This window comes from Chelmon rostratus, chromosome 5 (assembly GCF_017976325.1).
Source record: "Chelmon rostratus isolate fCheRos1 chromosome 5, fCheRos1.pri, whole genome shotgun sequence".
Classification (NCBI taxonomy): domain Eukaryota; kingdom Metazoa; phylum Chordata; class Actinopteri; order Chaetodontiformes; family Chaetodontidae; genus Chelmon; species Chelmon rostratus.
In genome coordinates, this window is record NC_055662.1 from 5961453 (window position 1) to 5978116 (window position 16664).

General features: G+C 45.0%; 1 protein-coding gene across 1 annotated transcript; it reads left to right on the forward strand.

The window, feature by feature from the left end:
- bicdl1 (BICD family like cargo adaptor 1) lies at nucleotides 1-16664 on the forward strand. Its single transcript, XM_041937930.1, has 11 exons — nucleotides 1-393; nucleotides 1744-1959; nucleotides 9092-9208; nucleotides 9843-9854; nucleotides 11095-11241; nucleotides 11446-11625; nucleotides 11741-11959; nucleotides 12908-13051; nucleotides 13632-13762; nucleotides 14802-14922; nucleotides 16488-16664. Exons 1-11 carry the CDS (start codon nucleotides 1-3, stop codon nucleotides 16662-16664), a joined length of 1857 nt encoding a protein of 618 aa, XP_041793864.1.

A 16664-nucleotide genomic window follows, 5' to 3' on the forward strand; every position in this document is an offset into this window, starting at 1 on the left:
ATGTCCGCTTTCTGCCTCGACATGCAGACGTCTGCCGTGGTTTCAGCACCACTGGAGCTGGACAGCGACTGCATGGAGCCCCGGGCCAGCCCCGACGCTCAGGAGCCCGGCGGCGTTCAGGGTCACCCGCTGCGGCGCACCGGCTCGGGAGGCCTCGGCATGGCCTTGGAGGAGGAACTGGCCATGCTTACCGGGGAACGGGACGACGAGGACGAGCTGACGGACCTAGAGACGCCTGCGGTGGGGCGCAACGCAGACTTACAGTCGCTCTTCCGTCAAAAGGAAAAAGACTTGGTTTTAGCTGCTAAACTCGGCAAAGCGTTGCTGGAGAGAAACCAAGACTTGACCAAGCAATATGAGAAAATGCACAAAGATCTCAACGAGAAATTAGAGGTAAACTTAGAAAAGAAATGTACTCAAGTTTTAACGCCCTAAGCCTCTCTCTGGTTTGTTCTCCTGTAGTCAAGTTTGGGCCTTCACAATGTAAACAAACTCAAGAGGATCACAACCAGTGCTGCCTGTGAAGCTCCACTTTCGTGAGCATGAGTCAATTTTTTTATGCTAGCCTGTAATTGTGCTAATGTGCTGTAAGCTGGGGACCAGTCACACAGACTGAAACCCCCTAGTCATTCTGATCTAAAGATAAAGTTAACTGCAAGGTCTGTGTCCTGTCACTGGCCAACGACCAAGCTTCAAAAGGTGTAGCAAGGTGTAGCACCGTCTGAGTTACATGATGTTAAAGTGAATTCTGTGCAGCTGAGCTTTGGTTCATGTTGTTTTCAAAACCCTTCACACAAGCCAACACGTGGCCTGAGAAAATAACACAAAGACTAATCCTGTGGCTGTCCAGGGCCTACTGTATCTACTGTACTGTGCATCTGTTCAGCCCTTTGATCCATATTCATCCCTGTGGTGCAGCTCAGAGAAATAAGCCGCCTCTAATATCACCCTCTTCTTATCATTGATGTTGTCACCGTTCCTGCTACCCTATTGGAACGGCGCTGGGTGTTGTTCTGTGATGTTGTTTTGCTCCTCTTTGATCCCTCCTTTTGTTCGGGCATTCACTCAGACGTGAGAATAGTGGCGACGCAGATGCCAGCTGCTTCAGCCTTGGACTTAACCATAACAACAACCCCCATCCGAGCACTGGCAGCCGCTGGTGGTGCAGTGCATCTGTCCACTGTTTGTTGCCATCTAGAAAATCGAAAAGAAGCTTCCCGTTAGCTGAACTGTCACTCAGCAGCCAGGGAAACAAGAGTGGTTCAGTTCTTCATTACATCTCTGAAATTTAGAGTGTCATACTTGCAGTTATTGCTGCTCTTTTTCACGTTTTTATGCCTTGTTGTGTAACAAAACGTCAGTTTCTGGTGTATGGCTCAATAGTCATCTGTTTTCATGTTAATGCTGAATGTGTGTCATCAGCACCACAGTGTAGATACTGACTTTTGCCTGTTAGGTAAAAAGTTTAATGGCACTGATTGTACTTGTACATTTATTGTTGTACGATAACATTACGTGAGGGCATCAAGTTGCCATCCTGAACTTTTTTTTAGCTTCGATGTAGTGAAATATTTCCAACTCTCTCAGTCTGCTGAAGCACCAGCATCTGTGTGAAATCTCTGACTTAGTCACGCCCTCACTGATTTCATTGGTACTTATGTTCTGTAAAATGAAGACAATGCTGCGCATCAAATCCAAGCAAATGAAGATTTAACCCTCTTTCCCCCCCTCGTTCACATGCAGCACTTGGAGCAGGAGAAGCATGAGCTGCGTCGGCGTCTGGAAAGTCGAGAGGGGGAGTGGGAGGGCCGCGTGGCCGAGCTGGAGACGGACGTCCAGCAGCTGCAGGGTGAGCTGGAGCGCCACCAGGTCCAGCTTAGAGAGGCTGACAGAGACAAGACCAAGGCCATCAGTGAGCTCTCTGAACAGAACCATAGACTGCTGGAGCAACTCAGCAGGGTGAGGAACCGTGTGTGTGTGTGTGTGTGTGTGTGTGTCAGGTGGGCTGGGCCAATCTGCATGGAAGATTTAATTAGCATGAGCTTTGAGTCACTGTGTCACATGGCCTTAATGCTGCTTTAAATGCCCTTCCACCCACTGTGTGTGTCTGTGCGTGTGTGCGAGCATGCGTGTGTGTGTGTGTGTGCGAGCATGCGTGTGTGTGTGTGTGTGTGTGTGTGTGTGTGTGCGTGTGTGTGTGGTGCGTGTGTACAGTATGTGTGTCTCCCTGGCCTGGCCTCAGGGCCACTCCAGTTCAAGTCTGCCTGGCTGACATGGCATAAGATGCTCAGCCAAGTGAGGATTCATCATCCCTCAGGGGGGATTTACCTCCATCCCGTCCGTCTCTCTCTCTCACTGCACCTGAATTATGCTAACTCATCAATATAAAAGTGGAGCTTCCGGGTCTGTTGAATCATTTAGAATGATTGGACTGCACACTTATGCAATAGCACTCTGCATATTGACAGGTAATTCAAGTGCAGTTATTGTAAGGCAGAGAAGAAAAGGTCTCGTATGAAACACTGACAGACTGATATATGTATGTGTTGCGTGTGCAGTGTTTGCCGGAGGCTGTATCCTTGTTGATGTGATGCTCTGCACACACATCAAGAGAAACTGAGACTGGCAGTAGTACACTAGCGTTTGTAGCTACAGCTAATTAAGCCCTGCTAAGCAGCTCAGTGTAACACCTCAATCTGCTCCATCTATACCAAAACAAGGACACCTTATCCATACCGAGTGGTCACATAGGCGTAGCACTGCAGCAGCTCTTCAGTGAACTTTATCTTTGTGGAGCTTGCAAATGACACCCCGTGAGAGAGGTGTTCAACTCTTTTGTGTTATTGTGGGATTGGCCTGGATTATACCCTTGGTGTTAAGTTAAGTTTGCCAAAGTGTGCTGTTGAATATCACTCCAGCGCACTGTAGCACTGATGTGAACTTGCTTTCCAAGAGGGGACCACGTCATGCTGCCGAGCCTGTCAGAGGGATATGCAGTTTAAACACCTGTAAGACCGTTACAACAACTAAAGGGCCATAAACAGAGGCATCAGAGTGCTGTCAGGTAGGCTGCCAGTGGGTGCCAGTGTGAAGCTACATTTCAGGATGCCCCAGAGGTGTGTGTACAAAGGTTGACAAGCTCGTACAGGTGCTTTGATAACCCCGGCAGCAGCGCTGTCTATGGCAACGCTTGCACTTGTGCGTGTTGTTTCCCTTCCTGAGAGAAGCTCTGCTGCCAGGCACCCGCTGCTCAGGGAGGAGTGGGCTCAGTGCTGTTTATTTTAACCCCTAAACTTGCTGCACTCGCTTTCATCTCGATCACATTAGAAAAGGCCCCCGCCCCATCTCGCCCGAACATCATCATCACATTGCAATCAAGGGCTGTTCTGGACTGGTCAGTCGCCATATATCTAAACAGGAGCACGCACTTAGCATAATCAAACTGCATTTAATTTAATTGAAACGGGTGTGGGAAATCTATGAAGATATTCCCTGAAAGTGGTCTGCATTGTGTTTTGGGGGGAGCATATCTTGTGGTCTTTGTGAAATTTATGAGACCTAATTGACTGCATCGATCCAGATCTCATGATTCAGTAAATTGGGCAGACAGAGGGAGACCTGCTGGGTAATAGAATAAATGAGGTCAGCCACAGAGCTCTCTCTCTCTCTCGTTTTATCCGTCTTTCTCTCTGTCTGTCTTGCTTTCTTCTCTTTCTCGCCCTCCCTCTCTGCTCATTACTAAGCAATGGGCTGTGACTAAGTAATGTTAACTGTTTACAGCTCCGAGTGAATGGAGGGAATGTAAAACCACCCCGAGGAAACTCTGCAGTAGTGAATCCACTGGAGGTCTGCCATTTTCATCCGCCCTCACTGCTACTCATAATAGTTAACTCTTTAAGCGGAACGGTCTTATTGTGATCTAAATTGGTCTATATGTGGCCTCCTGTAAACCCCGTCCAGAACTATGGAGTAGCACATGCTCCTATGCACTTCCCGAGTGATTATGAGCTTGTTATTGTAGTTCTTTGGTGGGCCTGCTGGAAATCACATTTCAGACAGCGTTGACTGGACAATAGACACATCTATTGTGGACCGGGTTCCTAATTGACAGAGCCAGCACCTCTACAGCCGCTGGGTTTACAATAAGATACAATCAGGAGCAGATAAATCAGCTTTGGCTGCTACTGCTACACCACACAGCCGGACAAATAAACACTTATTTATTCATGAACAAAAAAAATTATGTTTTAATTAATAAATCATCAGAAATTAATATAGGTATAACTGTAGGAAGAAGATAGAGTTAGTTAAATGTAGAGAATAAATTCTATATTGTTTTATTCATTCAGGGATTTTGCATTTAATTATTTATGTGTTAAATTCCAGATTTTATTGATCAATTTCTTTTTTTTATCTGCTATTTATTAATTTCTTTTCTAAATATAGTTCGTATATGTCTGTATGTACTGCTTATACTGGTTTATTGATGAATAAGCCGTTTTGTGTCCTTTATATATAGCCAGCTTTTCAGGGGTTGATTTCTAAAGCAAATCTTGAAACCAAAGATGAGATTTATAAAAGCTGTGTATCCCCTCCTAACTAGGAGGACTTCATTTTAACAGGAATCAGGTCTCAACAGAGCCCTCAGTTGGCTGCGGTGGGATGACCTTGAGAAGGCAGGGCACTCCATAGGAAGTGATGTAAGTCATGGGGTAAAATACAACGCTGAGGGGATTAGGCTGTAATCTGTGCTAATAGCCCTGCCATATGCATTCAGTCAGGAACCAAAACAACTCCAGTCTGTACTCTACTTAATTAATAACAGCAGGTAACTTAGACATCTGCTCAAAGAAGATCTAAAAATTTAGTCTCCGCCTTCACATCCTGGTCTGTGGTTATTCCTGTTTGGGTGTGGCCGTGTGCGTGTGTGAGTGAACTTTCCAACACTGGGTGATAAGACTATACATTATATTCAATACATCCAGAGAAAAAAGGTCCCCGTTGATGCAGGAGTAGAGCCCAGGAGGTGTGTGCTGGTCCGTATGGGTCCTGAGTGTGAGAACAGCCAATCTCCTCAGGCCTAATCTGATCAGAGTGAACCAGCAGGAAGGGGACCTTTCTCTAATTACATTACCACACATGCTCGGAGAAGGCTGGGGACGCACTGACTCCAGCAGAAGTGTCTGCATGTTTTATGGCCGTAATTCTGCTTCCCTCAACCTCTAGAATTTACTTAATTAAACACTGACAGCAGCCTCCAGTGACTCATCAGCGTTATTTATTTCAGCCTATTTATGCCATTTTTGACGTGTCATTTACACGTCAACAGGTGTAATGTGAACGTCAACGACAAAAGCAGAACTGTGGCATCCTATGTTGTGCCTGTGCCTCTTCAGCACAGTGTATCCACATCACGCACTGCACTGGATTCAGTTTCACTCCTCTTTTTACAACCTCTAGCCAGTGTTGAGCGCGGTCCCTGGGCATCTGTCCAGCCATCAGCTTCGATCGCATCCAGTCTCTGGAGCACGTAGAGTCTGCCTCCCGTCAGCCCCAGGTAGCTGTTACTCTCGGGATCAGCTCTCTGATTGGCACATATTGCCACTCTGAGTATTTGTTATGCAACCGTTTGAACGTGGGGTTGCCCATCCTCCATAAGTCTAGACAAGGCAGTGCTCTGTGGAAGTGACGAAGGAAAATACCAGAAGCACTGAGAGCACAAGTCACAGCTCCACCAATCCCACTTCTCCCCGGTTGCCATGACAACCAGAGTGACATGCAAATTGAAACTCCATGTGTTGTTACCATGGGAATGTGCGCTACAGAATGGCACAAGGATACAGATAGTTTGATGCTGGAGACCTTTGACGCACCTGCAGTCATGTCTGCTGGATCCTGTTCCACAGCCTGCAGCTGGATCAACAGGAGCGATGTCTACCATTCAAGTGTCGACCCTCCTCTGGAAAGCGGATGTTCACTATTTGCTCACGTGAACATCAGAGTAAAGAGGCTGTAAATGAACGCGTCTCTGTGCTTAGCCCTACTTTGCTGCCCTGGATTCTGTCACAGCAGTCCGATTTGCCCCCGTTTGTCCCAGTCGCGCCGATAACGCTGGATCTGGAATCTGAGGAATTTAGGCACAGATTAAGTGAGTCTCTGCAAATCTGGCAGTCTGTGGTCAACTCTGTGGTTTCTCGACATGATCTCAATCTGTCGGCGCGTTGGGTCAGTGGGTCAGTTTTATTCACGTTTGCCATTGTGACCTGCCGCTGCACTGACCTCACATCTGTTTCCCACAGAGAGGACAGGATCATGCAGCTGTCACATAGAAACGCACATCAGGCCATTAATTGAAAACCCACTGGCTCAAAGCCATCACCTTAGAGTTATACAGCAAGGACACTTAAGACCTGAGACAAACTGTAATTGCAAAGAATTCTGAGAATTTGTCAAATTTTTTGAGGGTAAACTTGTCACACGTGTGCCCAGTACAACACAACGTGGATGAAAAAGTTGTCATGGGTTACTCAGTTATTCCATAAAACAGTTAAATGACATGTTAAGCGTCCTGTATCATGCAAATGATCCACTTTTTTCCAATTTCTGTCAAAAATATCTCTTTTAACTCTTGAAAGATGGGTCATCTTTTCATTAGATAAATCTCCTGAATATCAAGCGTTTCTCTGCCTGGAGGATCAGCTTTAGACCTGCTTCTCATTGTAGGTTATTTGCAGGCTTTAGCTGACATTTTTGCCAACAGGTGTTTGTCTGTTCTCTGTGAAACAGAATTCCCTTGAGAGGTTGTAGCACAGATGCTTGAAATGTGTTTAATGGTTGCATTGTACCACTCTGAAATTTCTCATTATTTTTAATGTATAATGTTGAGCTTTCTCTGCTTGGGAAAAGGTCGACTCTGCTTCTATGCATCCACATTCATTTTGGTTGTACCATTCATTCGTCTGTGCAGGCCTTTTTTGATTTGCCAGATCATGTGCTACCTCTGAATCCTGAACACTCAGACATTTCCTGTCTTTAAGTATGGAGTGATACCTTCTTCTTACCATTTGTTTGTGCTTTGAGTACCAGGTGGAGCTGGCACATCACAATGAAACTGAAAAAAGCTATTCTACACTGCTCATCAATTAGTTGTCCTTCCACTCAGTGTGTTTACATGTTTTGTAAATGACAATTTAACTTATACTCTTTGAATTGTTCTGATGGTGTAAACTCCATATAACTGTTGTTCAATATGATAATTACAAGAATTAGTAGACGTTGTATGCAGCCACTATTTAATCCAGGTTTAATATGTATAAGGAACAGATTAAGTTTTCCAGTGTGGTGGAAATAATTTAGCCATCATTTCTGTAATTTTACAAAATCAGTCTGCTAGTTTGTTGTATGTTACAGTTTTAGTGCTGCAAACCTTTAGAATACATAACATGTAAAAGTCTTTTCTTGAATGACATTGCACTGGGAGGTGGGTGATTTAATTATTTATTGTAGAATTTAAAAAAACTTGGCATATATATGATAACTTTTACTCTTTTATTAGATACAGTTTATGTGGAGAGAACATTTGAGCCTTTGGCATGCATTGAGCCTATTAACATTCCTTAATTACATTTTTACCATAATTTCATTGCAGAAATGGCACAGGGTTACCACAGCGTAGTGCTTCCCGTGCGCTGCATTATTAGTTACTGTTCAGAGTGGAGCTCCAGGACGACTGAGCTGAAGCAGAGCCACCCTGACAGCTTGTCCTTTCCAGAGACTCCCAGCAGAACGCAGACAGACTACAACCAGTGTTACCTAAGGACAGAAGTGAACTGAAGTGAGCTAATGTGACCACACGACCAGCTGTTGAGCCTCCTCACATCTCTCTGTGAGCATCTTGAGAGGCTGCAGCAGTGTGTGCTGCCACCTAGAGGCTGTACTCCAGACTGCTGCAATCCCTGCCTGTTGTCACTCTTTGAAAAGACGAACCAACCAACCCAACAAACAAATAATGATAATCTCAATTCACATATGTGGTGATGAGTTGAAGACTGCTTGCTGCAGTAATAATGCAGACCAGCTGCTTCCTTATGTAGTTTTGACAGTTCACTATATGTTTCGTCTCCTCTGTGAGCTGTAAAAAGTGAGTGTTTCTTGGGATTCTGCTGTTGCCATGGCAGGGATGCTAATGTGAGCGGTAGCTTCCTGAGTGCAGCCCTATGCTAATGAAGCTCAGCAAGGCTCTGTATGGCCTGATCCTACCTGTCCAATAAGCTCAGCCAATGCACTGAATGTGCTGCTGGGCTGGATTGCATAAATACTGAGCAGTGGACAGTTTGAGGCTTTTAAAAAGGGCCGTGACATTTGGGTAAAATTGGGCTTTCAGTGAAACCGGGAGCAATGTCAGTAACACTCAGGACACAACAGTGTGTTAATGCATGTCTAAATGTGTGTGTGTGGTTGTGTGTGTGTCTGTGTGCATGTGTGTGTGCCTTCACTTGCTATCAGACTATGAGTCACTTCAGTTTGGAAGGGAACACAGACTAAAGAGCTGCTGCTTGGCAATCTTTCTAATTTAACTGAGCAGCTAATGTAACACTTTAACAATGTGTTGTAAGGTCTACATCACCATGAACAATAATTAAAGGGCAATGTCACAGATTTTACACATATAGTATTTTCACGGGTCTCTGGGAGTACTACAAATACTGCAAATGTGAAAAAAAAAAGTTGTATCAAGTCTTTAGTGTCTCCAGAAGGAGCTGTGTGAAGGCTGATAAATTGCCTCAAGTAATGTCACGTGAGTCAGTGTTGGCTGGGTCTGAAGACTTCAGGTTTGAAAATGAGACTAATCTGGGGTGTGGAGTTAAAAAGAAGTGATCTTACCAGACCTCAGTAGCCCACTGCTCATTCCCGCCTGAGACTAGCAGCTACATCTACATTGTTGAACTGGCTACGGTGAGTCCACCAGTGTTGCAGGAGTGCAGTGCTAAATCGCTGGAATGTTTGTTTAAAGTAAGAGCAGACACGTTAAAGGTGATGGGTTAGGGTGTGGACTGAATTTTTTTCCCTGTCATGTCATGTCTCCATCCAGGCTGCAGAGGTGGAGAGGCAGCTGTCCACTCAGGTCCATTCATTACGGGACGATTTCAGGGAGAAGAGTATGTCTACGAGCCAGCACATGACACGACTAGAGACTCTACAGGCTGAGGTGAGCCATTTTTCCATCATGCATCAATTTATGCTAAGTGCAGTTGATTGAACTGTACTTTTTACAGCTAGATACAGGCAAAAATAATGCAGCCTGTTGGCATTCATCTGGAAGCCTGAGTACCTGAGGTGACAGCAGATCCCAAGGGAAGCTGAAGCGAGACTATGTAACACATTCTCCCTCACACAGATAGTTCAGCAACAATCGTTCAGTAGCAATAAACCCTTGTTCAATTCAATACACTCGTGACTTTTGCTGCTATGGTCTTACTTGGTCTGGTATGACCAGTAGCTAACAACTAAACAACTGAAATAAACTAAAATAATACATTTAGGAAAATTCAATGTTATAATGCAATTACCACTGTAAAGTTATATAGTCTCACTTTAAAGTTGGAGTTTGTGTTGAAAATGAGTGGAATAAAATGCCACTGAAGGGAGACCCTGCTTTAATGTCTTATATTTCAGAGGAGGATGGTGTTCACCTGCCATGCTAACAGCATTTCTAGAAAGTGTTCATTCTGTCTGGGCAATTGTGGGATTTCTCTCAAATCATTTGCTCTCTTTCTGTAATCTTTATCCCTCTCCTCACCCATTCATCCTTCCTCTCTCTCCTCCCCTCTTGGTTGGAGCAGCAAGGGCTAGAAGTGAGTGGCTACCGAACGCTGTCTGTCGGCCAGACTGCATGCTGCATGTACCGCCTTGTAAAATGATAGAAACAAGGATTGCACCCATTATTTTGCCTTGGATTTGCAATTGTTCCTCTGCCCAATTAAATGAGTTGATGATAGGGCAAACTACTTTTATTATTTTTTTTATTATTATTATTTTATAGGGTATATTACTGAATCTCATACTGGATGAGATACTGACTCTTCTGACCTGATTCTGTATAACCATAATAATACATAATAAAAACATTTACACTTTTATTAAATCCCTATTTGACATTTCCTTTTGGCAATCCCTGTTTCCTGCGATCGAGCATGAAAAACATGCTTGGTTGTCGTAGCATGAGATGCCTTGTGATGTCAGTCGTGCCATGTATGATATCTGCCAGATACAGTCTGTCATGAATAAAGGTAACAGTAGAGCATAACCGCAATTCAGATTTCCCCGTAGCTTCACTTCAAAGCCAGGCAGAAAACACCCAGACTGCAGAGCCTGTGCTATAATTGGGAGAAAACGCTACCGCTCTATATTTAGCAGAGATACTGCAATGTCTGGGTGCTCCCACTTTTCCAAAGCTTTGCCTTTATATGACATGTGCTGATGACTAATGGCTTTTGCCCTATTTGTATGAAGAGACTAGCAGCCCAGAAATATCCAGACCCTGGCAATGTGGATGCTCATATGGTAGTGAAAACAACTGATCCACATGTAAGCTCCTGCACTGTGAAGTAGGTTACCAGATGTGGGTCAAAAGCAGGAGGGATAAAAATGAACAAGTACTGATGTTTGTTTAATGGGGAAAGCTGCTCAGGCAGCTTCAAGGGAAAACAACTCATGAGGAATATGTGGCGCTGCTGCAATGTCGGCCTTCAGCAGAAGGCCATCACACATGCATGGGAAGGAGTAAGATGATATCAAGCTTTGTGGAGACGCTAACATATCACCAAGACATTCCTGAAGACGAGGGTGGCAACTAACGCCTACACCCGTGCTAGGCAACACACATTCTTCAGGCCAGTGGGAGTGCTTTTTAATCTTGTGTAAGAGCCCAGCTCGCCCCAGACTAAGGAAAACAACGAAATTTTGCCTTTAATGAGGTACCATAACTGCCCATCTGTCCGCTATTGACCAGGAAATCTAAACAATCCTCAGTTTCTCCAATCAATGCCCATTCCCTGCGGTGCAGTAACTAACTGGTGCTGTTTGACATGTTAGATTAAGATGCTGTCGGAGAGGAAGATGGAGCTGGAACGTCGGGTGCACGCCATGCTGGAGGAGAACGAGCTGCTGCAGAATACAGTGGACGACCTCAGAGAGAGGACGCTGGTGTTGGAGAGGCATTGTCACGAGAAGGACCTACAGGTACAGACACACGAATGAAGGATTGTTTGATCTCAGATCTTTGAGGAATAGCTATGACCTTGCTAGATAATGTGAGTAAATGACCTCCTACATAGGCAATCTTTGTGTATACACACTACAGTTTGTCCTTGAATAGTCAAGTGAGGTGTCAGATACTTACTTTGCACTGTTAAGACCCAGTTTTGCCTCCTCCGATGTGTCCAGTTACGGCAGAGCCAGGTGGAGCTCGAGGAGGTTCAAGTGTCCCACAGGCAGCTGACTGCCCGCCTGGAGGAGTTGACGGAGGAGCACAGCCTCCAAAGCCTCACCCCACACCCGTCCAGCCTGCTGTGCGAGATAGAACAGAGCATGGAGCAGGAGGAGCAGGAGCAGGAGAGGGAGCAGGTAGCTGCAGTGGGATCCTGCTTGATCGTAAAGACCAGTATAATCACTGTCATAGACTTCGATGTGCTCTTCTGAACAATCCCCCCCCCCCCCCCCCCCCCCCTTGTCTGTTCAGCTGCGTCTTCAGCTGTGGGAGGCCTACTGTGAAGTCCGCTCGCTCTGCTCCCATCTCCGGGGAAACGACGTCACAGACTCAGCGCTGTCCACCGACTCTTCCATGGACGAGTCCTCGGAGACGTCCTCAGCCAAGGATGTGCCTACGGGAAGCCTCCACACCAGCCTGCTAGAGCTACGGAGGCTAACACAGAACCTGCTGGATGGCAACGAGTCCACGGTAATTAACCACACGCTGACAACTAGTCAGTACTATTAGAATAGCCTGTATTAAAAAAAAAAAGAAAGTTATACATAATTACCCGCCCCTGCTGCTGTCTCTGCTCTGCAGCTGCTGATCAGTCATCATCAGTCTGTCTCTGGATACTTTGCATTGTGTTAATGTTACAACCAAGACAGCTTGTTATGAGTAATCAGTTACCTTGGCATATGTTTATCATAAAAACACACGTATATTAGTAGCTATCAAAAATCATAAATCATTGCTAATTCATGGTTAGTTGGTTATCCAGCAATTTTGTTGTTTTAGTATACAAAACCCTCATTCTCAACTTGTGGCTATAGTTACTTAGAAGGAAAAACAAGAAGAATTAGATACTGTGAAAAACAGAAAACTTTAAGATAACACTTCTGTACACACGTCAAATTTCAAACATTTAAATGTGCCCCCTTCAGTTGAATGGGTGTAATGCTTGTGGTAGTTAAAGTAGGAGTTTATAAGCTAGATAGATAGATAGATAGATAGATAGATAGATAGATAGATAGATAGATAGATAGATATACTTTATTTATCTCAAGCTGGGAAATATTAGTGTAGCAGCATTATTACACACAGTGAAATAAGTGAAAAAATGTGAAATAAGACTATAAAGAACAACTATACATAATAAAATATCAAAATAGCAAGCAGTAAAAAAATTATATACATAATAATGAAATAGCAAAATAGTAAACCGTAGTAATGAAAAAGTATTGCACAAAAAATATATATCTACAGCACCTAATACCTAATAACAGGAAATGCATGTTAACCAAAGTAAAAGCACATTTATTGCTGGAATCTTCTCTCTCCATATTTGTAACTTAGTAGTACTTCCTCTGTGGGCCTATTCTACAAAAAAAAACTGTGTGGCTGCAGATACACTGAGAGTGTGTTGTGTGTTGAAAGGGCTCGCGGCGCAGTGATGAGGAGGCTCTGGAGGAGCAGGTGAGGAAGCTGGGAGATGAGCTGAGGGAAGTCCGAGAGCTGTACGAAGCTGAGCAGGACAAGACGCGCAGCAATGAAGAGGAGGCGCTGCAGCTGCACAATCAGGTACTGTCCTCTGCCGCGTCGCCGTGCACGCGCTCACACACACCCGTGCTGTGGACGTGCACACCGGTGGAACATGAGAGATCAGGTAACGCATAAAGAGGTTAACGCGAGAGCAGGAGGTATTAATCTTCACAGCGAGGCTCTGCTGCTACCCGTGTGAAAAGTGCCAGAGGGCCTTTATTAATTCAAGATCACATCCGGCCTGTGTTGTCGGGATAACGCTGCATTAAGGAGCTCTCACGTCTAAGAATAACATTTAGACGGCAGTGCTGCAGCTGTGGTCCTCACCAGTTTGTGTTGTTTGTAATGTAGGACATCGCTTCAACCTTGTCTTCTTTCTGCCAGGACAGCTCACGCTCTCCTGTGGGTTTGAAATGCCATCTTACATGATTTACACAAAACACACACACACACACACACACAGAGAGATCAGTTACTTTCCTCCTGAATTGGGTCAACTAACCATCGGTCTCAGACATGAGCACCCCTCGGTATAACGTTGACATCAGAGACCGGTTGCAATGTTGTATTTGAGGCCAGTAACTGACACATCTGCGTCATCCCCCCATGTGACCTGCAGATGGCGCTGCTCTCCGTTGAGATGTGCTCCCTCCGGGAGGAGAACGAGCGGATGAAGATGATGGCTGAAATCCGAGAACCCAGCGAGCAGCTCCAGAGTGCCATCAGAGACAGAGACGATGCCATAGCCAAGTAGGATCACATCACATAAGCAAATATGCTTCTAAACTAAGCTGTCTTCATCAATATAATTTCAAGTTTAAAGGACAAGTCCATCTTATCACAACAACAAAACTATGTATTATATATAATTTTAAGATTTTACTAAAGAAGTGAATGTCTGAGATCTGGGGATATTCCTTATCATTCCTGAAGAGTTTGACGGGGCAAGAAACACGAGGAATCAGACACTTGTTTTGCTTTAAAGGACTAGTGTGTAAGCTTTAGGGAAATCTATTGGCAGAAGAAATGGAATATAGTATTCATGATTACATTTTCATCTGTGTATAATCACCTGAAATTAAGAATTGTTTCTGTTACCTTAGACTGTCTACAGTGGGATCAGGTCCTCTTCCACTGACTCCGCCATGTTGCAAACAAACACTGGCTCTAGAGAGGGTCGTTTTTTTTCTATGTTTCACAGCCACCATGGGTTCTCCTATACACTTGGAAAGGAAGGGGTGAGGCGAGGGGTGTTTATGTGGTTACAATCTGCAGTCACCACCAGAGGCCACTAAATCCTACACAGTGGTCCTTTAATTCAAACAAACCTCCAAGTTAATCAAACAGCAATTATTAACCAAACGGTCCAAGTTGTTGGAAACATCATCACAGTTTACAGACTTTGACCTACTGTACTTGCTGCTTGCCAAAACTACAAGAATAACAATAATAGAATTTTCCTTTGAGAGAATCATGCTTATTTGTTTTCTTGCTGAGAGTTAGCCATCAAATATGAAGCTGACACCAGCAGTCAGGGGTTGGAGTCTTGTTGACAGCATGGAGTTGTGCCTTAGAGGTGCTGGGAGGTGGATTTTGCTACCAATAGACAGAGGCAGACAAGCTGTTTCCCCCTTTTTTACACTCATCTAACTTTGTTTAAGAAATTGAATGTGTGTGTGTTGACCAAAACTGTGAACACTGTGTAAGGGAGCTGCAGCGGAGTTTCTTTCGAGCCTTCGTGCCAGTCGGGTGTCACCTGCTGACGCGCTCTGTGTGTGTCGTCTTACAGGAAGAAAGCGGTGGAGATGGAGCTGGCCAAATGTAAAATAGACATCATGTCTCTGAATAGCCAGCTCCTGGACGCCATCCAGCAGAAGCTCAACCTGTCGCAGCAGCTGGAGGCCTGGCAGGTGGGTCAAAGGTCGCAAGTGATACATTAGTGCAAGCCTAATAGTCTTTTTGTAGCATTTTGGAACAGCTAAGGTTGTTGCATAAATACAACTGCTGCGTAAATGTCCGGATGAATTTTGATCATCCAACTTTAGATGAAATTAGTAAGCAGACTGTTATATATAAGAATGAAATGACACTAACTTCTAGAACAGTGTGTCCATTTTCTTCCCTTCCATGTAACTTATGTTCAATGTCTATTTTAATCTTTCCACAAACACTAAACCACTCAATTAACTTCTGAGGGCGTATGTCAGTCGCTTCTCTGTGATGGGTGTCATTAAGGAAACATTTTATGTATATAGCCTGCGGACAGTGTGTGTGTGTGTGTGTGTGTGTGTGTGTGTGTGTGTGTGTGTGTGTGTGTGTGCGCCCCCCCTCCCCTCCCTCATCTGTAACTAGCGGCTCTGTCCTCTCTCTTCTCCCTGCCCACAGTTTGCCTCCTCAGGGCTCTTTACTGTTTGGCTCTTGTGGTTTCTGATCTAGTGGCCTTTCTCAGCTTCCGTACCACCCTTTCTCCCCTGTGGTACCCCCCTCCCCTCCTGCCTTAGAGGTGAGCCCGAGCTGCGCCATCTCGCCGTTTCACCCCGCACTAACCCGACTACGCCTTGCTGAGCCATTCCATGCCACGGTTAGCTGACTCAGGAGAAACGCCCATCCCAGCCCCCCTTTCTCTCCGAAACCATTGACCACCACAGTGAACCATCCAAACCCACCCCCCCTCTCTCTCCACCTGTCTCTGTCTCCTCTCTCCATACACCTGTATCACCTAAAGGAATGTTTTTAGGAGACTGGTCCACTGGTTGGCTTACCTGTTGAGAGATCACAGAGACCAACGACACAACTGTAACACCAGTAGATCATAATGCTTCATTCATGCTGCTTTCTGTTGAGTGAAATTAGGTGACATCCAAATAAAATTCTAACCTTTTACTAATAAAAGTGTGTATTCATATACTAAGTCCGTGTCACACACTGTTTTAGCAGCTTAGCAGAGCCCTCTGGTGGCCTCATCTCTAACTACCGACGACAAGCCTGGCAACTTTTTCCATCCGCTGGTTAAGTCAAAGTCAGGGTTCACGAGATGGTTAACGGGATAGGAAAGGACGCAAAGTATGTTGTTTTTTCAGACTTTGTTCTTACGTTTGCGTCTTGTGAATAACTGAATGCTTCTACCGCCTCAGGCTCCTAAAAGCTAATCAAATGAATGAATCTGAGGTCACATGGTGTCACAAGCTGAAACGTTTGGGAATCAACAGCTGGAGGCCAAGTGACATCTAAAGAGCCTGTTCTGTGTCACTCATATGCTAAAGGGCTGCATGCCATTTATGATTACTTACTCTTTTTTGAGAAATATAGAGTAAAAAAACAAATGATCTACAAGGGGTGATTGTGGTGTCTCTGTAATCAATACCGAACAGGTAACGTCATCAATGAGTCTGATCTCCCTAGAACTTCCTGTAACACCCCACGCCGCCTCTGTCCTGTCCTCCTCTCATTTTTGCGTTTTTGTCCCTGGCTTTAGGATGATATGCACAGAGTGATTGACCAGCAGCTGATGGACAAGTACCAGGACGAGTGGCGCTCGGCCCCTTCCTCCCTGTCAGGGCCGTCCAGGGCCCACGGCGGTCAGTCCTCCAGACGAGCTCACCGCATCTCCGACCGGGACAAGAGACTTTTCTCTTTTTTCAAAAAGAGCTGA